At 36.6% G+C, this 26,672-nt stretch overlaps 1 protein-coding gene across 3 annotated transcripts in view; it reads left to right on the top strand.

Annotated features, from left to right (window-relative positions):
* Positions 1-22,826, top strand: part of CCDC85A (coiled-coil domain containing 85A) — a 179,317-nt gene extending 156,491 nt beyond the window's left edge. For 2 of the 3 annotated variants that reach the window (XM_046660299.1, XM_046660298.1), the window contains one exon: positions 20,815-22,826. In XM_046660299.1, coding sequence (XP_046516255.1) covers positions 20,815-20,864 — 50 coding nt within the window. In that variant the 3' untranslated portion in view covers positions 20,865-22,826. Of the gene's footprint in view, positions 1-12,798; positions 12,919-16,528; positions 16,628-20,814 lie in introns of all 3 variants that reach the window. The other variant, XM_046660297.1, reaches the window with a different exon arrangement.
* The last annotated feature ends 3,846 nt before the right edge of the window (positions 22,827-26,672 follow it).

Genomic DNA, 26,672 nt, shown 5'->3' with positions numbered 1-26,672 from the left:
ATCATCAATTTGCATTTTCAAAAGATCACTGTCAATGTTGGGTAGAGACCCAATTAAAGAAGGTAGAGGCAGGGATAGGGGACATAGGGACACTCATTAGGGAGCTAGTTGGTAGTCTAAGAGGGATGATAGTAGCTTGAACTAAGTGGTAGGGTGGAGATGGTGGGGAGGATTTGGATTCACAATATATTTTGAAGTAGAGCTGAGACTATGACAGATTGGATGGTGGAGTATAAGGGAAAGAGACCTCGTGGCTTCATGGATTGGGCACTGACAACCCCAGAAGGAACTGTTCTCATAGACTGTGCAGTGAGTGGCAGCCCAGGGTGGTTAAGTGTGGCAGCCCTGGAGCGAATGAAGGGACTCCATGGATTTTGACCTAAGCAGCTGTATGATTGGTGGTGCCGTTTACTAAGAAGAGAGAGAGTGGGAGGAACAGGTTAGGAGGTGCGGAGGAATCAAGTTCTATTAGGGACATGGTGAATTTGAGATGTTGGACATCTATGAGGAGATGTCACAGACAGAGTTAGATATATACATCTGGACCTCAGGGGAGAGATCGGGGCTGGAGATAAAAATTTGGAAGCTTACATGACAATGGGACTGAATTAGAACTTCTTGTGAATGAGTGTTAAGAGAGCAAGAGACGAGGTTTGTGGACTGTGCCCTGGGACCCTGAGATTTAAAGATAGGGAAGAGAAAGGAATGCAGTGCAGACTGTAAGGAGAGGCCCATTTAGCTTTTTTAATCTCCCCAAATTATGGATGATTTTTTAACTTACTTCGTGTACTAAGTTTGCAAAGTTGTTTTATACTTTATTTCCTTTTAACTCTGATGGGTCCTGGACTTACTTTTTTGAACATTATTTACTTAAATGAGCATAAACAGTTTGAATCAAAAAATCTTGTTTTCCATCATAAATTATTTATGTTAACAGGTAGAGCACAAATAGTCGTATTTTTAAATCACTTATTTTCCTCCTTCCTAGTAAGAGTCGTTTGTGAAAATAGAGCTCACGCTTTCATGATGCTTGCTTTTGTGCTCAGATGGTCTTGTCACTAATGGGAGATTTTATTTCTCCCTGCAGGTGATTTTATTCCTAGCACGCGTGCAGCGGCTACACTGCCTAGATTCATTTTGGCCTCTCTTGTTTTTGTGAACCTTTAAGCATAAGATCATTGTGAATGCTCCAAGGTAGGGCTTCCAACAATGGCATGGGTGGATCTGCAGTCTAACAAGCAGCTGCACTTATTTGTATTATTAATATGTAGCCTAGAGTGGTAGCTGCCCTTGTGGTGAAGCTGACTCTCTCTGCCTCCCTGTCAGCCTCTCTTATCTTGACCTTCCCATTTCGTGTGGGAGCTTTGTGTACTGGAAGACTCCTTGAGGAAACTGAAGACCGTTCCTTTTGCTAAAGCTATGGCAGCAAACCCCACCTCACGGTGTAATATTTCTTAGTCAACTCAACAGTGTTTATCTTAAATAGCTGTTTAGTCCTTGGGGCTCTAGCTCTGTGCTCATCTTCCCTTGGGCTCGAATGGAGTGCTGAGGTATTTAACACAGTCATTAATGGGCTCTGCTCTGCAAGCCAAATGCAATGTGATTAGCATGACTTTTTGCTTTTCCATGTATACTGGCAGGTCAGTTCCATGCCCTGACTGTGTCCTACTCTCGTCCCCCTCCGAGCCCCCTTTGATATAAGCCCAAGACCTAAAAGTATTCAAATACGCTTCGCTCAGCCATGAACTTTTGCTATTTAATGTCAACTTTGATTGGAAAGCCGTTTAGATGTATCATTCTCCTTTTTTCCTAGAAATTTCAGTGTTTCTGACTGGGAATTGTATGGTTAATAAAGGATAAGAATCAAGTACATAAACTCATCACCTAGAAGTAGAATGTACGTAAACTAATTGTCCCCATTTCCTACCTATTGTTTAACAGCTGTTTTTTACCAGGCCTTCATTGTTCTTTGTCTGCTGTCACTCTGGCTACAGAGATACGGGTGTTTTCTGTCTTAGCTCTTTCAAGATATTAATTCTTATCTTCCTGGGGTTTGCCCTCCCTAATTCTTGTAAAAAGGCATCCTGCTAACCTCTGTAATTACTTTCACTTATTTTTTTCTAGGAACTATATTTAGGTATCTGCAGGTTTCACCTGGAGTTGCAGATATTTCAAAATTATTTTATTTTCCTTCCAAGAACATTATACTGTTTGATCAGATATTTTCATCTTGGCATGAAGTTAAAATCATTTACAATTTAAATATTTTGCAAACTCTTTCCTTTTACATGTCAGAAGAAAACCTTTTGTTGGGGCGCCTGTAAGAAAGATGCTTTTGGGCTTTATATTGCTAATTACCTCTTTGATCTTGGTTATAAAAACCTGATGAAGGAGTGAGATATATTACTTTCCCTGGTATTTCCTATCCTGGGTAATGGCATGCCCATTTAGCTGGTACCCAGCCAAAAAGCTGGGAGCCATCCTGGATTCCTCTTTCAACCTCACTGCCTCATTCAAATAAACATTAAGCCTCACAGGGTCCTGCCCTTTTATCCATTAATATCATCCTTTTCATTGCTTCTGCTTTTGTCCAGTGTAGGCAATGAGTAATCATTTTTCACTTGAATGTCTTTGTTAATCTCCTAATTGGACTTCATCCCAGCTAGCCTGGTCCCACCCAAATCATTCTCCACATTATTATTACAGTGATCTGTAAAACACAAATGAGGTCTCGTCACAGCTCATGCCTCAGCTTAGAATAAATTTCAAATTCTTCATATGGTATAGAATGTTCTCGATCTGACTCCTGCCTTTCATGTCAACCTCAGCTCTTGCTACACTGTGCCTTGCATCCTAGGCTCACATTCTTCTGGACTCCTTCTGTTTCCCTGAACATGACAATTGTCTACAACTTCAGGTTCTCTGAGTTGAAACTTGTTACCACCTCTGCTGTGACCCCACAGACCTTAGTCTTAGCCATTATGTGGCACAATAATAAATGAGTGAGTGCATAAATATTACCTTCTAGTTTCCTTAGCTGTAAACACTTTGATACTTATAGATTGGCCTTAATGAAATTGGGAAATCCCTTTTGATAATTTTTTTTTTTCACCACTTAATGTTTGCTATTACATAATGATTTTGATGGGAATCAGCATATACTTTAGATGTCCCAATAATAAGGTCTATTTCTACTTTTGATCTGCTAACCATCCCTAGACTCTTTTTCATTGCTGTTTTAATATACTTGAGCTTCACTGTAGCCCTAGAAATAGATAGAAGTGATTCGAAACTTTCAGCATAAATTTGTTTTGCTCAAGTAATAGTAACTGGCTAATGAGAGAAAAAATGGAGGGAATTTAGTCTGTGTTTAAATTGTGTGGTTTTGCCAAATATGGACCATTGCAGAAAAATGTCAGCTTTGCTTATTTTGATCCACTTTAGCATTAAAGTGTGCTTTAGTTACTTGACAAATAATTGAATATCTACTAATTACAAAGTACATAGCCACACAAAGAAAGCATTTACACAATCATTTTTGAGACACAGGGAAAACCACAGTCTCACAAAGATTTTGATAATCCATTAATATAGTAAGTCAGTATTTATTGAGCAACTACTATGTGCAGATAGAGTGCCAGTCATCGTGATTACAGAGATAATAAAAGTCAAGTGCAGAGACATCAGTGAACTCCAGGATATACGAAATATTAACTGTAAAATGTTATAGAGCTTAAAATTGAGCTATGAAAGAGTCTAGTCAACTCACCTTAAGGTGGATAGTCAGGGTAGTAATTACCTCCATCCGTCAATGAAAGTAAAGTTCGCATGATCATGACTAGTTCATCAGGAGAGCCAGGATTGAAAGAACTTTTTTAGATATCTATTCCAGGACTTGAGAGAGAATGTGAATATGAATAAGGGACCAGAATCAAGAGAGTGACATCCTGGATCACACTGGTGTGGGACAAAAAAAGCATGGGATCCAGAAAAGTATCACTGGAACCCAAACCCAAAAAGAAGAAAGTTAAATCAAACAGGAGATAGCCTATTCTCTTGATCAGATAACTGTCTTTAGCTGGAACTCTATTACAATACAGTTAATTTATAGCATGACTCATATAATCTTCCAAAGTGAGTCATCAACAATTCCTACAAACCTTTCAGGCTACTTTGTAAAATCCCAAGTTTCTGAATCCTTGGGTTATTATTATAGATGCAGACTTTAGGTAACTGTCATGGTCACAGTTGTGCCTGAAGTGGAGAAAGTCAAATGAGCACAGAGCTGATGTTCAGCTTGTGTGCACCAGTTCTTCTGTATCAGTTATTAATATTAACACACTTGTGCTCTGATCCCCCCAAGACCCCTGGGTCATCCCAACCATCTTGATCCTCCCCAGGATCTCTTTGCAGCCCAGGGAGCTAAATGATGAGTACATGGAATAGAAGGAGACTTCTAGGACCGCAAACCAAAAAAATCGTTATGGAGTATAAATTATTGAGAATAGCACCAGGCCAACAGTTAGTGCCTTAATAGGTGTTAACATATAGTAGGAAAACTGTTATGACTAAGATAATGTCCTCAAGAAGTCCCCTACCTTCTGAGGAGACCCACGTCTAAATGGACTACAGCCCTTAGCCACATGTGAAGGAGAGGATGGTCGCTGTTCTGGTCCAGATTTCTGTCTGATTTCCCTCTGTGTGTCAAAAGATGGTCTCATCTTCGCTGGGATGTTTCGTACGTCAGGGCCCTCGTTTCTATTTGCTGGCAATTTTATTCTTTCCTAGTGTGACTGCTTGAAGTTAAGTGCAGACTCTTTACCTGTTGTATTGCCAAAGGAGCTTTATTTTCTTTCGTCACGTCCACAAAACATCTTCTGCCAGTTTTATCCTCTGTGGAAGTGGTGTCTGGATTTTCAGGGTGCTGCAACTTGCTGTCTGTCCCCGCTCATAGGGCTCTTTGTTCTTTGGACCACTGCACTGGGCCTGCCCATTTTGTATTCTGTTTCTGCTTGAGTTGTTCTTACAGTAGGATGTTTTGGGTATTTTTAATTCTATTCCTTTTGTTAGAGTAATTTCCTTTGTGAAGGTGGAGATATGGATAGCTTTACACTCAGACCACTTGAGGGCTGAAGCTTAGAGAGTTTCCTTGAAAATCATCACAGGCTCCAAATCATGTGGGCAACTTGTCCTCATATGAAAAATCTGCTACGGAGTTGTCACCAGAAATTTTGCTTTTCAGTTTTCCAGCATAGATCTCTTTCTTTAAATCAGAGTTTCTCACCTTGAGCACTGTTGATGTTTTGGGCAGAATCATTCGTCATTGTGGGGGCTGTCCTGTGCAGTGTCAGCAGCCTTGGCCTCCACCTGCTAAATGCCAATGGAAACCGGATAGTTTTGACAGCTAAAAATGTCTGCAGACATTTTTGACAAGTGTTCCCCCTGGAGGGCCAACTCACCCCGGGTTGAGAAGTATTGCTTTAAATAATAAACATGTGAAAGTAGATTGACAAACAAGTTATAAAATAGGTTGACAAGCAAAGCAAAAACATTCATGATAATGACAGCCAATACTTATAGATAGAGCATGTAATGTGAGCCTGGCACTGTTTTAAGAGCTCTTTTCATATAAGTACCCAAACCCAAAGAGTAAAGTCCCATTGGACATTATTACCCACGTTTTATAGGTGAGGAAACTGAGGCACAGAGAGGTCATATGGCTGCTAAGCATCAGATCAAGAATCTGAACGTAGATGAGGTGACCCTAGAGTTAATGATTTGGCCTTACTCTGCTTCTCTTTCAAAAACTTTGTTGGAATAGATACCTACCTGGCATAGCATGGGATATTACCTCAGGTGGGTGCTTAGTAAATATTTGTTAAATAAATAAATGAATGAATATCTATAAATAAAAGAAATTATTTGATATTTTAAATCAGTATTGAATAGATTCTTAATTTAAATTTAAAACTGCCCTTTTCTTTGAATGTAATCAACTCACTATTATCTATTAGAGCAAAGCTGAGGGTCTCTTGGCATTTCTAAGCCCATTCACAGGCATCTTCTGGAAAACGTCTGTCAAAGTTAACTTTAAAATCTCTTCTAATCTGAGCTTCTGTTTGTATACTAGTTTACCTTTGCAGTATGTCAGAATGAAGACTGGTCAAACTGAACAAAATATTATTATCTTGATGAGATTAAGCAAAGGATCTGCTCTTGCCCTGTAATAAGGGAAGAGAGAATTCATCCTCCCTTCTAAACTAGGTATGTGTTCTAATAAGGTATCATGCACCGTATGATGGTTTGACCTAGCCTGAGGACTTAGAAAAAATTAAACATCTTTAACTAACAGGAAACCACTTTAGCCGATCAATCTTCAGACTTCCATATTTGGCTTCCTATAATAGGTAAGAGGGCTGGGCTCTAAAGTTTGTGACAAATGCCTTACATCTGACTAATATCTAAATGGGAAGCTATATTTTGCATGACAAAATATAGCAACATGATATTCTATTATTCTTTTAGAAGATTTTTTTTTTAAATGTATACTTCTGTAAGGCAAAAGAATGGAAACTTCCAGAGTGTTAATTAAAATAATTGTACTAAAATAGCAATAAAGAAAATATAACCACAAAATAGCAGGAAGACAACTTAATCACAATAGTTTCATCTTGCCAGTTCTCTTAAAACTCATATTATGAATTATAATAATTTTACTCAGTGAGACCATGAGTAGTATATTTTCTTTTTGTTTAGATGATCTTTTAAAAATTTGAATGGCTTCATTTTTTCCCCTTAATTTTGAAGGAGAAGTCAATTATTTTAAGGACAACACTAGAAAATGTCCCAAAGCTCAATTTTTATGGAAGAAGGTCTTCCAGATGTCATATGAGGTGGCACAGAAATACCACTGTATTTTTATCTTCTTTGATATGAAGGCATGCTTTTGTTTCCTGATCTAGGGCATTTGCTTACAGCATTAGGATTCATGATTTCTATAATGAGTACTTACCACATAGTCACATAGTAAGTAATCTGTAATTTATCTCCTACACAGTCTTGATGCAGAACATTACTATTAACATTGAGGGTGGACCATCCTGATATCTAAAATAATTTGCAAATTACTCTCTGTACCATTATATAAAATGGCCGACGAGTACAGATTTCTATTGGAATGGTAGGGTCATTCAGGCATTCTTTTTTTATAAATTTGGAATTTTGAAAAACTGCAGAAAACAAAACTAAGCAAAACAGAATTCCTCAGAAAATAGAAGCTGACTTTCTTAAGGTTATTTGGAATTATTCTCCCAGTTGACAGCCAGAATCTGGGTTCCCCCATTTTGAGTTCCGAAGTTGCCAGAAACAACTCCAACCACTGAGTTACTGAAGGCTTGTTATATTTTATGAAGCTCTCTTTATCAAGTAGCATGATTGACAGTTGTAGAGCTAGCCAAGAGCTAAGCTTTCATTAGTGTATAAATACCATTCATATATAGTTTACTTGAAGGTCAAAAATGATAGCTGATCCAGAACACATTTTTCCATGACTTGAATTAAAAAAAGAAGTTGCTGGCATGAGTAGAAAGTCAATAATCTTGATTCTAGAAGATCACCTTTTCTTTTAAAATGGTTATATTATCAAGTAGTTTATTCTTCCTCAAAAATCTGGCTCACGTTTATTGTCCCCTCTAATGAGATTTTACGCTATACAATCTATATTTAATATGTTTAAAAAGAACCTTTTACAAGATGCTTAAAGGCATAGCTATTATTTTGTGTCCTATCTACTTCCTGAAAATGGGAAAATATTGTGCATTCTTTACATTCTAGCTAAATGATTTAGCTACTGTTTCCAGCAGGCTTCTAAATGGTTATGGATTTGATCTTAGATTTCATGGGTATGATAATGATAAACTTTGTTAAAGTGGAGAGGCATTGGGATCGAACCTCACTACACATTAAGGAAGAATGAAAGTAGGAATTCCTGTATGGTTTACTCACTTGTTGAATCCAAAAAACGTAAGATCTGAAAGATATGTAAATCATGGAGAGAACCAAATCTGGAAGATAGAACTCATTTGTAAAAAATTTGCATTACTTGTCAATGATCATCTCAGAAATGGAGCTATCCAGATTGAGGTGAGAGGTGAATTTTAAGCCATCAGTCGTTTTACCAATTATTGGACATACTTTTTTTGATTATAAAAATAAATTAGACACTGACTTATGAAATGATTATTAAAGTCAAATCAGGGTTGCTATGATGAAATGATCATTATGGACCAAGTGGAAATACGTAATTTTCTCTGTTATGTGTGAGGAATATGTGTGACTTATTTATTTGATAGGTGACTGGTACTGAGTTCATAGATTCAGAAGAGAGTTTTGTGGGTACCAACTGCTAGTCATCATTGCTCTTCTTTTTTACTTCACTTAAGACCATGGTACATTTTCTTTATTGTTCAGCCTCCCAAAGTCAGAGAATAGTGACAATAAGACTGTGCTATTCACAATAGAGCACATACTTCTAGGAAAACAGATCAATGAGAACTAGAAAATTTTCTCATTTTTTAATCTCCTAAAATTTACATAAACATTTACACACTGGAATTTTTGGGCTATTTTGTGAACTTTCTATATTTACAATCTTCTTTTTATTCCTTAGGACATAGCGTTGTTAGATAAAGGTCTTAGTGAAAGTTGGCAGGGAGAAGAAATTATGTTCAAATAAGTTTATTTTGCTTCCAATCATTTTAATATAATTACACAGTTTGGTCATGGAAAAAACAAATTTAGGGAAAAAATTTTTTTGTATTTTCTTTTTATTCCTGTTATGTGATATCTCTAGTTCCAAACAATACAGAAATTTGAGAATTAACCTATTAATAGAAATTTTGATAATTATGTCTATGTCTCATGTAAAATAGTTATTTTAATGCAATAGTGACCTCTTAGTTCATTATATACTCTTTAATGTGCAGACATTTTGCTGAGAATTTGATGCAGTGTAAGTTTTTCTGAGTATTATTGAATATAATCTACCCAACCTGTGTTTCCTAACAAAAGGGCATAGTGCTTCCAGTTGCATTTCAAATAATTTTGTTAAGTTCTGAAGGTACAGTTTTAAATACTTCGAAGACTTCTGATAATTCTCACAAATAAAACCAACAAAATAAAGTTGTTTTAATAGCTTCTGTTTTTTCTGGAATTTTGGCAGTACCGTCTACCCCTTTTAGATAGCTTGAGAATTAGTTACATCTTTGTCAAAAACTCTAAAAAATCGATCTTAGCTCTAATATACAGAACTTCAGTTTGTTTTTATTTTAATTTTTTCCCTAGTTAGAGGTGCATGTTATAGCTTGCCATTGTGGTCATTGTGGTTCATTTCACTAAGCTTCTTGTTCTATCTGCTTTCTTGAGACTTGGGAAACAGTATTTTTCTGAGTGATTGTACTATATTGTTCCAAATATAAGGCCACCCAGAATAGAAGGCAACCTCCAACTAGAAACAGCTCAAATATGGAGAAAGGCTGGGGGCCCAGAGCCCGACGGGTCTTGCAGTGGTGGCAAGGGTGCCGAGGAATAGGACGATGCCTGCCCACTCTCCCGGTGAGTGAAGATGAGTCAGCTGCTGCATTTGTCTTGTGCATAACCAGATGACTTCTGTTGCTAGAGGAAAAGTTATACTTGGGGGGTAGAGAGCAAGTCTGTACACATGAAAGAAATTTGCTCTGTATCTAAATCTGGGGAGGGAAGATGGGAGTAGAATCTCTCATCTCCTTAACAGTCATCTTCGGTGTTTCTTTCCTGAACCTGAGGGGTGAAAATTGAGTAACCCCAAACATTGGAGAAGCACAAAGGTACCCTGCACCTTTCATAGAAAGGAGTTTAAAAAGAATAGAAGCCTTGAAAATGGATTGTTAGACACCATCAAATGTCTCTAGACCAGCCCAGAAATATTTCTTGCCCTTTCAAATTGCCTGCTGCCCCAAGAGGTGGTACGTGCACCATGTGACCATGTGGAGCTTGAAAACAAGCCACCCTGAAGCTGGGAATCACATTTCCACTTTTATTAAGATTTCCCTTTTTTTAAAATTCCCTGTCTCCTGAGCCAGCCAAGTTACAGTTTAAATAAATGGGCTTAATCTTATTCAAATAAACTCCAAGGGACTGTTTAAAATCATTGTTGTACTGCTATTTCACTCAGTAGCATATTTTAAAAAAATACTTTAGTGAAAATGTATTAGTCAACTGAGAGTATATATTGATTGAACATAGATAATTCTCTAAATATTCTGACTCGACTAAGCACATAGAAATCTAACCTTTTATTTTATAGTAACTATAAATTAGATGTGATAGAATGTGGTGCTTGATTTTGTTCTAATGTAGAAAACTGTTTAGCACCTGTTGGTGTAAAACTTTACCAGGCATTTGGTTACCTTTGTGACTTCACAAAAACCACATGAAAAGGAAACTTGGTCTTTCTGGTGATTACTAGTCCATGGCTTGCAAAATAAATTTGTAGTAGAATTTTAATCCCTGAATGATGTTTTTCCCCTCTGTGTAGTTCCTATTGTAGCCTTTTATTATTATTATTATTGTTGTTGTTATTATTATTATTATTATTATTATTTTAAGGAAACTTCTTTAATAAGAGTGTTTTTTTTCTGAATAGATAAGAGTAGAATAGGACTCTCCTCAAGTTTAAACAGTGCTCAGTTTCCCAGAGGACTTGGTTTAGGAAAGCAACTTATCATTGATTTTAGAAATTCTTTTAAACCAAAATGCCCTGAAAGCTGGAGACCCCATGTCCAAGCAAAAGCAGGCTGGCAGTGATATGCCTACCATTTTGCTGGGTCTGGGAAAGGAACATTTGAAACAGAGGGGCTGGGCAGAAAAGGGTTTGAAAGGAAGCACCGGAAGGAGGGTAGTGCAGAGGGAAGGAGGATTGCCTGCCAAGTTAGATTGCTGGTCAGAGGGAAAACGGCCGTGCGATGGTGGGTCCCAAGAAGTGACGTGAATTCTGTGTAACCTCAGAAGCCTTTTCAAGAGAGTTCAAATGGGTGGTGCCAGTAGGGAAAGAGAACAGTAGAGGAGCAGAGCTATTCAGGGAAGAAGAGCTTCCTTTATAACTCCTTCGTTTTGGAAACACTTGCTCTCCACAGAGGAAGAGGAGTCCAAAATTTGGTGCTTGGGTTGGGGGAATGGGTGTTAACCATCTTTAAACTTCAAATAGTTTCCCTTCTATTATTTGTGTCGGGTATTATTATGTCTGATTTGATCTGAATTACAAGTACAGGAGGACAAATCTTATAAATATTTTTTCCCAGAGAGGGTTGGGGCTAATATAGTTGGCTGTCCTGTGTTATCATCAGCTATTAATGTAATCATTAGTAGCAATGGAGGACAGAAGCTGGAGAGGTCACCTAAATGTCATAATCCACGGCTTCCTCTGCCTGATGGCTAGTGAAGGTAGAGGCAGGACCTGATTTGATTGCATAACTCTTTGAGTATGGACGATAACATGACCTCAGTTGGCTTGTGAGGTGACAAGGATAGCCTTCCAGGACCTAGGAAGAAATGGCAGTAACAAGGGAAGAGAGAAGATATTCCAAGTTGCATAAATAATAATATCTGTAAAAACCAATGGGAATTGTCAATTTCTGTACAAATAGTATGGTTTGCATAAAACCCATACCTATAACAGTTGCTGTGCTCAGCTCCTCCCGCCTATCCCTAAAATGCACACCCTAGAAACTCTCCTGTAGATGCTGGATAATAAATGTCCCAGACTGCAGTTTTTTCTTCTTTTTGTGAATCCACACATGATGCACCTTCAGTGGCTCCTTATCGGGATTAGATTCATAGGATCAAGTGAAATAGAGCAGTTATTAATCTATTAGGCCTGAAAAAAATTAGATTTGTTGATGAACAGAAATTAAAATCTCTCAGGCTCTCTGTAATGATCTCCATAAAAACAGGTTTGGAAAATTCCTGTTAGACTGTTTTCTCTAGGAGGGTGGATAACTACTGCTCTTCTTCTTTCCTGATCCATTAGTCTTTCCCCAAGCAACCCCTAGAAAAAGTGCAGTTTTTGCTTTTTCCCCCAGTTCCTGTATGAGTGACTATGACTCACTCATAGTCAAATTAATCATGCCCAGGTTCTGATTTCTCAGCAATTAATTTGAAGAGTCATTAAGCTACAAATACGTAATTTGTGTTCTATTTTGTTTTTCATATTTAAAAAGACCAGAAAATAAGAGAATTCTTTCTTAAAGAAAGTGTTGAATTTAGTTAAATCTCTTTGGAAAATGCTCCGCTATAGGGCTTTCCCTCAAAGAAGGGTTTTATAAGAGACACAGTTTCTCCAGTGCAAGAATGTGATGTATCTGCATTTTCTGAGACATATGGAATATGGCATTTGTCTTGCTGAGTGAGCATGTTTAACTCCACTGTGGAGTAACTCACAAATTCCCTACTCTTGAGTATCTTTAAGTTTCAAAAGTCATTCTTGAAATGCTCTTAATGGGCATTCCTTAGGGGGCATTGCTCTCTGTGGTAAATCAGAAATGACATCTGGACATGTGTAGGGATGGCTCTTGGTTAAGTTTTCTTGCTGGTCAAGCAGCAAGTGTATTTCAATTAACAGGTGGACAGCATCTTAGGACAGGCTAGAAAAAAATTAACACAGTGGCTAATTCTTATTTGGCAGTGAAATTGAATATTGAATGACATCTATGCAGTTATAAACGACTTTTGTTTTAATAACAAAGTTGTTGATTTTCTACTAAGGGTTCTTTTAGGTTGTCATCAGGGGCTGATGGGAGTAACAGTTCACCCAACTCTCCAGATAGCTTCAGTGGACATGCCACACCTTCTCAGCAGCCTGAACCTGTGGTACATTCTCTTAAGGTAACCAACTGTGTACAACCGTTTATCCAGAACTTCAGTTGTGTTGTGGCTTGTTCGCTGTAGTCTGGTAGTCCTCACAGTCTTGTTTTAACCACAGATACTTTATTTTTTGACCCCTTTTGCTATAACTTTTTTATCTTAATTTTTGAAGTATGATTTTAATTTTTTTTAAACTAACAGTGGGTTTGAGTACTTATGGTTGAATCTCTAGTTTTACCATTTTGTTTTGAGTAATGTGATTCATATCTATCTGCATCAAAGTTCAAGTCTGATGTGCATGTATATACATGTGTGTAAAATATTGTTATAGGTATTTTATGTGCACTGTTTGTAGCAGGGATGTCTTCAAATATAGGGAATTAATAGTTGGCCAAAATAAGGAAGGATACCATGTTTTTTTTATGCAATTGAAGGTACATTGTGCAACTTACTAAAAGAAAGTATTGAAATAAACAAAAACCTACTCTATCCTCCACTAAATAGAAATTCAAACTCTAGTTAATGCTCCTTTCTCTAAAGTATTAGAAAATAGATATATGGTCTTATTCATAAGGCTATTTTATTTTTGGCTTTTACTTCAGATTGTGCAAAGACTTCAAAAAAGATTTGGCTGAAATTTATCATTTATTTTTCTTTACCAATAATGAGCTTTCCAATAAGTAAAATTAATAAATAAGCACCATAGGTAAAATTAATAATAAATAAGCAATATAAATGTTTACCCATCTAAGAGAAGAAACTGATGTAGGCAATAAAAATCATCTTAAAAATTAAGACAGTTCCTTAAAGTTTCATCAATTCCAAAGTATGAAACACTGTCCTTTAAATTATGTGTAATTCCTAACACATAGCCGTGATCAAACCTTGCTGAGCCAAAGAGTAGGTCAAGCGCTTCAGTCTTGTACTTGCCACGTGAGTTTCACAACTTTTCTAAAATTGTTTTGGTTTCAGAATGATTTATCAACAGCCTGAAGATTCACTCTTGTGGAGTGGGCCCCACTTTCCTTGGCATGCATAAAGCAATGAAGTAGATGGGAACTTCAAAATATTTATTTGATTTGGGATGATTAGATTTTAGCAGAAGATTTAGCTCCCTCATTATGTTTTGCTGTAATTTAGACGAAATGAGTTTGCTTCTCCCAAGCATATACTGATTTTAGAGAGAAGGTAGCAGAACCATGCTGATGGCTGATGGCAACGCACTTGGCATTTCCTGTGTTGGCTGAGATAACGCACAAAATGAGCAACCTAGATGAATTTGTGAGAAGGCACACCAGAATGAGGGGTGCTGCCCTGCGTCTGGTAGTTGCTGATTTATCGAATGACAACCATCTTGCTCTCTCTAACAGCATTTGGGATGTGGTTTAGCATGAACAGCCTGTTAAACATGCTGTTACTTTAGCATAAACCAGGCGCTAGCTATCTGAAAAATGTTTTAGCAATGAAAAATGGACCAGAGAGTGACTTCACTCCTGTAGTATTAGTGTCTGCACATACTCCAAAAGCCACACGTTACCCTACTTTTCAAATTGAAGGTTGTTACGTCCTGTTGCTTATTAAATGGGAAGTGCAGTTTGAATCAGATCAGCATAGTGGGTCACGTTGCAGTCTTTCCCAAATTTCTCAGTGTAGCTGTGTTAGTATGGCCTAAGAGGAAAGGGAGGGCAGGGAAGAGCTCTTCAATTTTCTCTGGATTCATTTTCTAATTTTCATATAAAATTTTATCTCGAGAGAGGAAGATATTATGTTATAATCAGAGCATGTAAGTGTCCTTGCTTGGCAGAATGGATAATACTGAGCAACTGAAGTGTCTTTATTGGATAACTGGAGGCTCTTGAATATAGGATGTCTTTGCTTCCATTAGTTAACTGTGTCGTGAAACAGAAATATGTGCAAACATAGCCTATGGGAAATGCATCTTAAGAATGTGACAACGTAAAAGAGAGATGTAGCCGCTCAACATATTTTGTTTTTGAAAGTCACCAATCTAGAGCTGATTTGTATCCTAAGATTTTTCTGCTCTGAAAGGAATAATTAGAACAATGGCTCAGTTTCTCATCTATGGATTTCACAAAAAAAATCTCTATGCTTTCATAAACTCTATGGTCATGGTTGGGGGAAGTGTTGTAAATCAGTGTCAGAAATTAGCCCACTTGCAATAATGCCACATTTTTCTTGCTTTAAAATTCCTAACTATTAATTGGAGCACCACTTCATTTAGTAGAAATTAACTGATTTGAAGTACCCTTTTCTAAGGTGCATTATGAGTTGAACTTGTAGGCAATGAGCTTGTTCCAGGAGTTCTTTAAGTTTTCTGTGAATATTCACGGAGCGTAGTCAATGCTGTCGTCTAAGTGTATAAAGATTGTAAACTACTCTAACTGAATTGAGTGCCAGGTGAGCCTTTCATTTACTACTGTCGTATTCTACTTTAAAGAAGTGGTATCTATATAATAATAATGGCTAGAAGTTTTGAGTTAACAAGAGAGTAGTTTGTGAATTAGATTATTACAGGATTGATCTCTAGTAAATATCAACGTAGTCTCAGAATCTGTGAACTTGACATGAAGGTCCCACTGCATGCTTAAGTAATTTATTTTGGTTCAACTACTTCTTGGTACAAATTCTCAGGTGACAGCTTTAGGCATGGCCATCAACATTGACCATGATGACAACAGAACCAAGGAGTTGAGTAGGGTCACAGTTCAGTGTGAACTCTGCAGGAGCTTTTAGGAAAAGCATCAGTTATTTTGTGCTAATTAATGTTGGTTTATAAACTGATAGAAAAATAACAAACAGCACTCAAAGCCAAAATTTTGTCCCTCTTTTACCATAGAAAGTATTGACATGTAAACTCTACAGACAGTTTTAAAGAAATATTGTTTTCAATCCATTTAGGGATAATGTAGAGAAGTGCAATCATAAGCCTCTAAAATTGTTTAAAAGCATCTCATCCCCAGACACTTTGCTGTAATGAAAAATATTCAAAGTGTTGCTCAAATATTTTCTCTATAAGGAACCAGTGTTTCTCTTTGCTACTATCAAAAAGCTGTCTCTCTAGTCTTTTCCTAGGCACCGGGAACATGTCCAGGCAAGAGCTGTGACATCACTAGTGTTAATGTTAACAAGAGTTCTTTTGTACATATTCCTGGGTTCTGACCAGTTTTACCTATCACTATCATCTTTTTTAGTTATCTTTTCTCTAGGCCATGTCTACATATCATTTGGACTGTTTGGCATATAATTAATTATATTGCCCATCTTTACAATGGAGCAAGAATTATTGACTGTCTCCAAATGGTTGACACAGGTTATCTTAATCACCAAATTAAATGTAGCTAATTATTTTAGACTTTAATGGATACAATTGACTATTAACAATGCAATAGATTGCTTTATAATGGCCATTTGAAAATCAAGCAGAATTGATTCCAGATAGGTTTCAGAACAATCAACTATTTTAAAAGATTTTGCCTTATACTAATCCACTCTGATATGCAGACATGGAGAAAACTAAAGGTTTTACAAAGTGGAGCTCCTTGATGGTTTTATTCATAACTAACAAGTTTTTTTCCATGTGAAATTTGCTTTTCTTTTTCAACAAATCCAGGTCTTGGATGTTCAGGAAACTATAGATCGTCAACAGGGTAAAGAGTATGAACATGACCTTAGTGAGACAGAAAAAGCTATAGTCAGAGAAATGTGCAATGTAAGTTTAACGTGCTTTATTGTGTATTCTGTGTTAAAGCCTCATCGTAGCTTAGTTACTGCTTTGTGAATACCTACTTTTAAAATGCTGGCCAAATGCCTTCATATTTTTGTATAAAAATAAAACCAACTCCCTTTGTTTTTATCTTGAGTATATTTTATTGCAGTTTTATTAACACAATAATCATGTTATAAAATATTCAGGTAAGCGATAATCAGACAATTCTGTATTTCACAATGAATGATGAAAGTTCTAAATAATCACTTTATTGTCTAAAATGTTACTAGTTTTGATAAAAATAAATAGGTCTTTGCCTCAAACTTTTAAGATCAGTGTTTAAAAACCTGTGATAAACAAAGAAAACAAAGCCTTCTTCGGATTTCTTTCTAACTGTACTTGGCAAAAAAGTCACCATCTTAATAGGTAATATTTGCTTAGTTCTTCATGCATATTGTATGTGTGCCTCATGCCATGCAAAGTAGTTACCTTTCAGTGTTTGACACAAACTCAGATAATACTAACAGGAGATAGATATAAACTTAAGAGATAGATACATAGAAATCTGTCTATGAAGTCAGAGAAGGAACACAGGAAACAATTCACATGCCATTTTCATGGTACATGTTCTATGTAATCATTAATGTGCTTTGGATTTTATTATTAATCTCTGACTAAATTTTAATTTTTTGAGTAATATGCATGGATGTATCATTTAATCAAGAATATAGTTAGTGAAGCTTAATAGCTAAATAGAACATTGTAAAGGAAGGCATTTGTTAAAAGCAAAAATTCATGGTAGATTATATTAAGCACTGATTTTAATTTGCTTTATATTTGTACTTTTATCCTCATATTCTTTGTCCATTAGGATATGAGAACTGTAGAAATACCTTTAAGCTTTAGGTTATTAGGTTTTGCTCACTTATTTACCTTTAAGTTTCTTGGAATCCAGTAAATGTTACATAATAGATCCCATGGGCATTTTCTATGTGCCGGGGCAAGGGTTTTAGTCTCCCACTTGCTTATGTTGTGGCTGTTTTTCTTTTGCAACCCCTTCCCAGTTATTTTTCTTTCCTGCATATCTGTTTTTGTCTGTTTTCAAAAGGTCGTTATTTCTAGATGTCATAATTTCCTAATGCATCACTGTTCACCTTCTGTAGCTTTTCAGCCTGTCCTTAAGGTTTGCAATTTGAATATTTCCCTCAGATAAATTTAAAAGTTGAGCCACACACCTAGGAATGCCTGTTGCTTCTCTTCTGTTGGCAATAGAATGAGAAATAAAGTTCAGACATTAGGAAGTATCAAACTAGAAGGGATCATAGTGGTCATCCCCTAGTGGCTCTCCGAAGAGTAGTATGTGGAGCTCCTTCATAATTCAGGTGTATGGGTTTCCCCCTAGACCCTGGGTGATTTGGATAGGAACCCCTGGCTAAGAACCCCATACTCACATGGTGTGTTTGAGGAAACTAGGATCCCAAAGTTGTTGCTTGCTCAGATTATTCTCTAATGAACAGTGAAGTCAGGAGTATGCCCAGATCTCCTCTGGGGATCGGCTCTTTCCACTTTCCTAAGTGTGGTGAATCTGGGGACTTCCCAATGCATCTTACAGAGGTGACCATCTCCATGGCGTACAAAATGCCAGATTATTTCTTTTCTTTATTTTTTTTTTAGATGAAAGATTTCTGGACATTAGAAAATTTATTTCAAAGTCACAATAGGGGCCCACTAATGGATTAGATCTTGATTCATTTTGCGTTGATCTTTTTGTTTGCCTGTATTTCCAAAAATGCCTTAAAAGGCCACATGCAGTGGTATTGTTGTTTTTCTCTATATGTTCAGAAAGAGAAAAGCTTGCCTTCTTTGTTTACCTTTAAAAGTTCTCTAGGGCTTTTCTAACTGTCCACTCTTGTCTTTAATCCGCCAAATTTGAGAAAAATGCATGACAGCCTAGATCTGATTATTTGTACTCATATTTGAGAACTATTTGAAAGCCAGGAAAAAAATGTGTTGATTTAAAATATTTGTGTCACAGTTATAAATTATACGAACATTAAAAACACATAGTAAATACTGGAGAATAAAGAAAACCACAGATTGTGAGACAGTTTCATAGATAAGTAATTTCTTAGAAACTAAGATTATGAAACCTATTGGAGGAACTATGTGCCTTTATAAAAATGTCACAGAAGTATAAAGCTTTCTCATAATGTGAGATCAATATGAAGACTCGGGTAGAGCTTAAGACAATAGTTTTGCCTCAGTTTCTAATATTCCTCTTGGAGAGGAGTTGTTGATATCTGTAGAAGGAAGACTGTTATTCACAGCACCATCGTGGTGATTAGTAAGCACACAGTCCTTTTATTCTCTTCCTAAACTGCCACAGAAATCAATAAACTGCCCTCTAAGAAACAATAAATTTATCTTTTTGTAGTAATGGTTTTATCTTAGGTGTGTCTCTTTGGCTCTTGTAAATTTCCTGAGCACCGTTGAAGCACTTGACTGGTCATTTTAGCCACAATCGCAGACACCCATCTGTTCTGTCTTTTAGTTATTAACAAGTCACTACTCTGTGTCCACCTTAGTATCATCAGCTTATTTCAGAGTTCTGCCTGCTTTGAGCTGTGGTTTCAGGGTTAAGTGATTTCAGGGTTAAGGCCCATTGCATCCTATATTTGAATACTTGATGAGTTGCACTTTTGAGTTGTAACCATCTAATGCTTTGTGTCTATCATCCTTTGAGGTCTTTGAGTCATTCTCTGCTTCTAAACCAGGCATTCACAGCATTCTGGGTAGAAGTAATTGTATATGCCATTTAAGGACTAGAAAAGGGAAGTCCATAGCATCCCTTGGCTTCCTGATTAAGTGTTTGTACCTCTTCACAGTCAATTATTAAGAAATGAGACTTTCCTAACTCCCTTGTGTACAGCTTGAGCCATCTATCGCTATTTCATTACTTTCCAAATATTTCAGGACCACAACTATAACTCCCTTCAAATGTGACGGGACATTTCTACCACATAATAGTGTCTGCTAAAACAGAGACTAATAGTTCCATTGGCTTAGAAATGAAGGTAGACAGAACCCTATATTCTTGTGTATTGCTATGAATAGTATTGGGTTTCCCTGGAGTTCATGCTCTATTTAAAAGAAAAATAAAACACAAAGAAAGAAACGCAATCTATGAATAATTAAAGAACCAACTGGTTTTGTGTTCATATTAAAGCAATGTAAATTTTTGTGGAATTTATCAATCTGAACATAATCCTTATAGTGAAACACTCTAGAAGGGTTATGACTATTATTCTGTGTATGTGTTGTGTTTTCCAGTTAATGTTAGTATATTGGCATATCGTTGGTGAATTCAGTGGTTTTATTTTACACTTATATTAGTCTTAGTCTCACCTTTTGCTATTGTTCCTCTAAAATGGCCCAATTTTTAACATATTGTAATTGTATCTATCTCAGTGTTGCTTGAATTTATTCTTATATTTTCCCCACATTTGGATGCTTTCTGTTTTGGTAATCTTAGAGATCATACTGTTTGGTAGCTAAGACTTAAGACAATTGAGGCCCCCTCAATTGTGCCTGCGAAAACCAGGGAAATTTACTAATGGCCCTAATCTGCCAGCTTGGGTTTAAATGGCTCAAGAACAAAAGCTCCTTCTTGGTTCTTAGTGGATTAAACATTTTGGTATCCCTTGTTATGGAGGTATAATATAGGAACCGGGATGATTTTGCTCATGGCCTCTTAATTCTGGCTACATGTTAGAATCACATTGGGAGCTGTAAAAAAAATACAGATGAGCACGCCTCACCTCCACCAATGCAGTTAATCTCTGAGGGTGGGAGTTACTGTTTAAGATTAGTTCTCCAAGTGCATGCATAGTGTGCAGCCAGAGTTAAGGACCACTCATGTAACTAGATTAAGTTGGCATATGGTTCTTTAATTTTGACGCTGGTTGCTAACAAGGGGTAGTAGTCCCATCTGCTGACCAATTCTTGTGATTTAGAAGCTTGCATCACATTTCATTTTGTTTGTGTTTGAGCTTATTCATGTGGATATTTTGTCTGTTGTCTTTGCATTCCTCTTTGCACCTCTCATACATCCCCCATAAGAAAACCACAGATCTCTTTGTGGAAGAGGACAATAAAGGTACTTATTCTTTTTTCCTTTTATCTTTTTTAAGGTTGTATGGAGGAAACTTGGAGATGCTGCAGGTTCCTGTCCTGGAATTAGGCAACATTTGTCTGGAAACCAGTACAAAGGACCAATGTGAGAAGCACTCTCTTTCAAACATGAGATCACCACTGCCAGAGAGAGATAAAAGAAAAGAGTGGATTTCCACAAACCTGGACTCATGGAATAACATGGAGTGATTGTACATTGCACATATTTTCCCTTTAAAACCTTTAGTATAACTAAAGCTGTATTTAATGTCTCTCACTTCAATGTCTAGGACAGTCAATCTCAAGGTAGCTTTGAAGATCACCATTTTGGTACTAATATTTTCATTAGAACTAAAACGTTTTTGACTCCTCAGATCTAAGGTTGTTATTGGGAAACCTGCATGATTGGGAGAGTCTAGTGGAGCCTCAGTGGTTTTGATAGAGTTGACTCATTGCATATAACGGTGGGAGTTTTCTACCATGTTGTGTTGAAGATAAGAAGAGGTGTCTTCCAGCTTCCCAAGTTTGAGAGTTGGGCACCTATTTCTTATATTTTAGTCAATAAAATACTAGTTCCTGTTACATAATTAATTTGGATGCAAGATAAGATTAGGTTTCTGGGATTTTGTTTTGTTTTGACTTTTGAGGTGCTAAAAATACCACATAAATTCTCCTTACCAGCTAGAAGGGTAGGTAGCAAGACTTTATAGAGTGCTTATCAGAGAGTACCATTTATTTCAGCTGATCAAAATAAATATATCTTTTCTTTTAATCTTGATGTATTGTTCATGAAGACACATCCTGGGGACATATCAACCTCCATATTCATTCAGCGTATCCATTGATGTTAATATTAACAATTTCAATTAAAGAAGAAGCAAACATAATTTTTCTAAGTGTTTCCAGCTGTGAGATGTCAATTTCTACACTTTAGTTTCTAGACATGCTGTTATATTTAATAAACTTTATGTAAACTTTAAAATATTGCACTGCATTTATGAAAAAAGCTTTCTTTGCCTACAGCAGCTATCTAACGTTTTATGAAACTGACGCATGTCCATTATTGAGGCTAAAAGCTCTTGTTCAGATTGCTTGAGGTTTGAAAAAGAGGTGTGCTAGCTTTGCTTAGTTTCTTTCTTATTTTTGGTATATATATATATATATAAAATATTAGACTGTGTGTATTGGAAATGCTATGATAGGTATTTTATGTTTATCCAAATGCAATGATAGTTTCCTGTATGAATGTGCAAGAGGCCTGTGACAGAATGCTAAGTTTTTACTGTAGTTTAAGATTATAAAAGTAGGAATGCAACAATTCCCAGTTTTCAGATTTCTTCTAAATTACTAAGATTTTATTCATAGCAGATATTCTCTGTTGCTGTTATTGTCGTTTTTAAACAGGCTCATTATACAGTGTATTAATTGTCATTTAGAAGGAATGTGAAGAAATTTCATTATACTTTTTTTAAATGTTACTGTGATGAAAAGCCAGCCCTCTGTTTTCAGAAAATATTTATGAATTAATTTAGTATAGAATTATCTCTCTAATTATCGTAATTGGGTTACCATTTAAGTCTATCTTTCTTTTAAAATGTTATATATTTTTAAAATATTATTACTCTGTAAAAGAAAATTGCTTGCTCTATTTACACCTTCCCTCATAGAAAAGCTTTTATCCTTAAATTGTTGTATTCCTACACCAGAAAGACGTTGAAAACAAGTTTTTGTGCCTGCATAGAGCCTGCAGAAGCTAATACAAGGAACACTGGTCTTTTGACAAAAATACTTGTGTAAATTTTGATACTGTATTAAAACTATTTTTTTAAAGTTCTGCATAAAATTGAGTATCAAGTATATGTGTTCATCTTAGCAATGGTAATAAATTATTTAATCTCATAGTGTTTTTTCTTTTTCAAAATATTTTTCCTAAATTGAGTAGATTTCTAATGTTCACTAAATATCCTAGTGCTCCTGTATGATGATGGTAATGATACTAATACAGATGATTCATTATCTCAAATATAACACAAAGCCATGTTTTTAAATATGCTCATAATGAGGGATTTAATATTCAGAGATGCCTCAATTCACACCATTCTCTATTACAGTGTAGTTAAAAATTTAGAATGAGGGTGCCTGCCCAGTGGCATAGTGGTTAAGTTTGCATGCTTTTGTGGCCCAGGTTGAGATTCTGGGCTCAGACCTAGCACTGCTCCTCAAGCCATGCTGTGGCAGAATCCCACATAAAATAGAGGAAGATTGGCACAGATGTTGACTCAGCAACGATCTTCCTCAAGCAAAAAAGAGGAGGACTGGCAACAGATGTTAGCTCAGGGCTAGTCTTTGTCACATACACAAAAAATTTAGAATGATATTTAAGAATATTTTAAAATTAGTTTGTGTTATAAAATCTTTCACTTGTTCTTTTAATTCATATAGATTAAAATTAAACTTAATTTGATTATTATTAAAACATGAGTCATCAGAAGGAAATATACTGGAAGGGAAATACTGAAGGAATGGAAAACTTGGCCTCATACACACATGCTCAGAGAGTACACATATTTCTTGGAAATCACTAATAAGACTGTGGAATAAGGCTTCCTATACTTAGCATTATTCTCAACTTTAAATGACATAGTAGATGGACAGCCCAGAGCCTAAATATTGATATTGTCCAATATCTTGATCAATAAAAGTGAGTGGCACCGTTCTCTTATGTGACCAATTTATTAGTTTATGGCCTCATTTTCCCTGGAACAAAGGTTAATTTACATATCTTGGAACATTTTTACCCAGCATTTGAAGCTTATAGATTAACAATCAGAATCTAAGCTTTTTAATTGAATGCCTTTTAAGCTCCTAGCACATGCTCAAGGCATCATAGAAAACTCAGATCATCTTCTGTGACATATAGTAAAATGTTGACAGTCTAATGGGATGATTGTTCTTTAGTTCAATGCACTGTTAATGTCTACCACTACCATGTGAGTAAACACAGCTTTGGTTCCTGACTAATGGTGCTGACTGCTTTCAAGAAATACCTGGAATAGTATTTTCTTAGATGCCCCAGGGGCTTCCTTTATCCTTGAGACCTAGATAAGTTTGCCTCAAACATCATGTTCACGATCTGAGGAGATGGTGAGTCTAATTACTCTGCTAATTTCCAGAGTTTTCACTCTGTGGTAAGCTTCGTGTTGTCTCATCCCTCCTCCACCTTAAGGGCAAACTGATTCTCCATTAAAAATCTTCTTAGCCATTCTTGGAAAGAATCTGCCTACTTCGAGCTGGCTTATCAAGGTAAATTCCCAACAAGTTCATGGCACCTCTGTGAGGAATTCATATATTAACTTCTAAAAGATAAAAATTTCTCATCTCTTTATGCAATTAAAGGAGAATATTAGGTTGGAACCATATGGAAATGTAAAGTATGCTGTACTAAGTGCAGCACTGAATAAAGGCTGTTTGACTTAGACTTTGCGCTAGCAAGTTTAGCGTTTGACTCTAATTAGCTCTGTGAGTTTGAACAACTTAACCTCGCTCAGCCTGTTTCCTCACATCAAACGGAGATAACATCTATCTCACTAGTTGTTGTAAGGTTCTTCATTGCCACCCTAGTTCCAAAGTTCAATGGTTTCAACAGTCCACAAGAAATATGGCAAGTCCTCCAAGACATAGGAGCCTAGGCCCATTGGCTGTGGCAATTTATACTATTAAGCTGTGGAGGGGAACCGCATCAACACTGAAGAGTCGGTCTACTACTACCTAAAGAGAGTCTAGCTGCACAGTTACTTTCAAGCTCTGTTCTTTGTACATCATCCAGCTACCACAGTCCTTGTCATGGCCAATCACAAGGTGATTGTGGGAATGCAGAAAAAAAGGGACACTGGTCTGATTCTCACATAGGAGCTATATGTTTTAAAAACGAAATTTCTACAACTATTCTGGTTTTTTGTGTCACTGTGAAACATTTGATAATAAAGACTTTCACTTCAAAATGGCCGAATGGGTACCTGCTGCAGCTTCCTCCTCTTGCCTCAAACTTTAAAAATGATTGAAAAGATGTTTTAATTCATAATCCTACCTGAACAATAGTGTACTCTATGGACAAGCAATTATGGTGAACTCTTAAAAGAAGGGAGACAGACAGTACCTGGTTGAAGAATGGGTCCGTAATTCAGTGTACATGATGGAGGGTATTGTTGAAAAAGAAGGACTGGCTGCAAGGGTGCTCCAAACAAGGCAGAGTTTGATACACACATTGTGTGGGATTCTGAGGTAACTGACAATAGCCAGGCATTTTGATTAATGCATGTAACCTCTCCCTCCTTGGGTCAAGCAGAGAAAAAGATCATTCTTCTAGGCTAGAGCAAAAAGTAAGGGTATTTGAATTGGAGACACATGGCAAAGTCTTCAAGTTTCTAACACCCACAGGAAAAGGGACCCTCTATGCCACGATCATTAGCTACGGACACAGTCTGCCTAAATTTGTCCTACCATCTCGTTTCCACTTAATTTGGAGAGACTGAAGTGTCTCCAAAACCCAGCATCCTGTCTTCTCCTTACAAGCAAGTTGTAGAATAAACACAGCAGGCTAATAAGGAAATTTCAATATTGAGATAAATATACAACCGAATATCACCCAACATTGGAGGGAAGCCACAGCTGTGTATCAGAAGCACAAAACAAAAGATACACCAAGGAAAAGAATTAAGAGGAATTCACAAGAATAGCCAGTATTCTCAGAAACATGGTAAATATGGCATTTATTAAAAAGAATTAATTTTACATCTTGGGCATAAAATGTTAGTGTAAAAAAAACTCAATACATTGGCTATGTGGCAGAAAGGACACTGCTGAGAGCAATGTGGTGAGCTTGAGGCCAAGAAACTGCCAGAATTTAGCAGAAGATTTTTTAAAATCAGAAAGTTAGGAGAAATGGAGGCTCCTCCCAAAGTCCCCACAGTGCTCTCTCTTATTCCCATCTTCCTTCATGCTTCCCTCCTTCCCTTTCCTAGTTGTTCTTTAATTGCTGTATTTTATATGAGTGTTAATGTCAAAGGCTACCTCAAAATCCTTTGGAAGTAAGGATAAATCATAAGTGAATATAGTTTCATTTCCTTGAGATTTAATGATGTCCATTTAAAAACACAATACCCTCTCATTTTGCAATGATGTTTCTCGTAGTTTTGATGCTCAAGTTAGAATTCTATTTGGTCTTATTACCAAGAAGCCTTTCACTTCTTGTCCCAAGACCTTTAGTTTTCTAGATCCTGTTCTGAGGTGATAGCATACAATATACAACATCATAATTGCCATGGGAACATTCACATGCTAATCAGGAATGCAGTTTTATAGAAGCACAAAAGGTCTGAATTTGACCTTTGATTCTAAGGACCATTGCTGGGTAGGGGCCAAGCTGCATGACCTTAATATAGCATTTGAGAAAAGCGTTAGAAAAATCTGTTTTCCCTCTGCAAGAATCTGGGTTAGGTAGGAATGGGTTTCTGACAGGCCAGATAACAGTCTCTAGGGTATTCATTTTTTTACCATCACTATTTTCTAGGCTCAGTCTAGCCCTGCCATTCAATAGTGAACACATTGTTTGGCTACTCAGGATTCATTTTCCTCTTCCTCCTTCCTAACAGAGACCTCCTTTGCTTTAGACAGACATCCCTCTTCACTCTCAGGAGAAGGTGTTTCCAATTACAGAGCTGAATGTTGATTAGTCTAAAGTCTAGACTCAAAGCCTGCCTTGATAATCTCATCCTACTTGCTAATAATTGGTCAGGAAGCCAATTTTAAGCCAATGAGCACATGACATTCCTATGATTCAATGGTGGCAACATCACCAACAAGACTCATTTAAGGTCTT

Source organism: Equus quagga, chromosome 5, assembly GCF_021613505.1.
Source record: "Equus quagga isolate Etosha38 chromosome 5, UCLA_HA_Equagga_1.0, whole genome shotgun sequence".
NCBI classification, from domain to species: Eukaryota; Metazoa; Chordata; class Mammalia; order Perissodactyla; family Equidae; genus Equus; species Equus quagga.
This window is presented reverse-complemented; position numbering and strand designations above follow the sequence as displayed.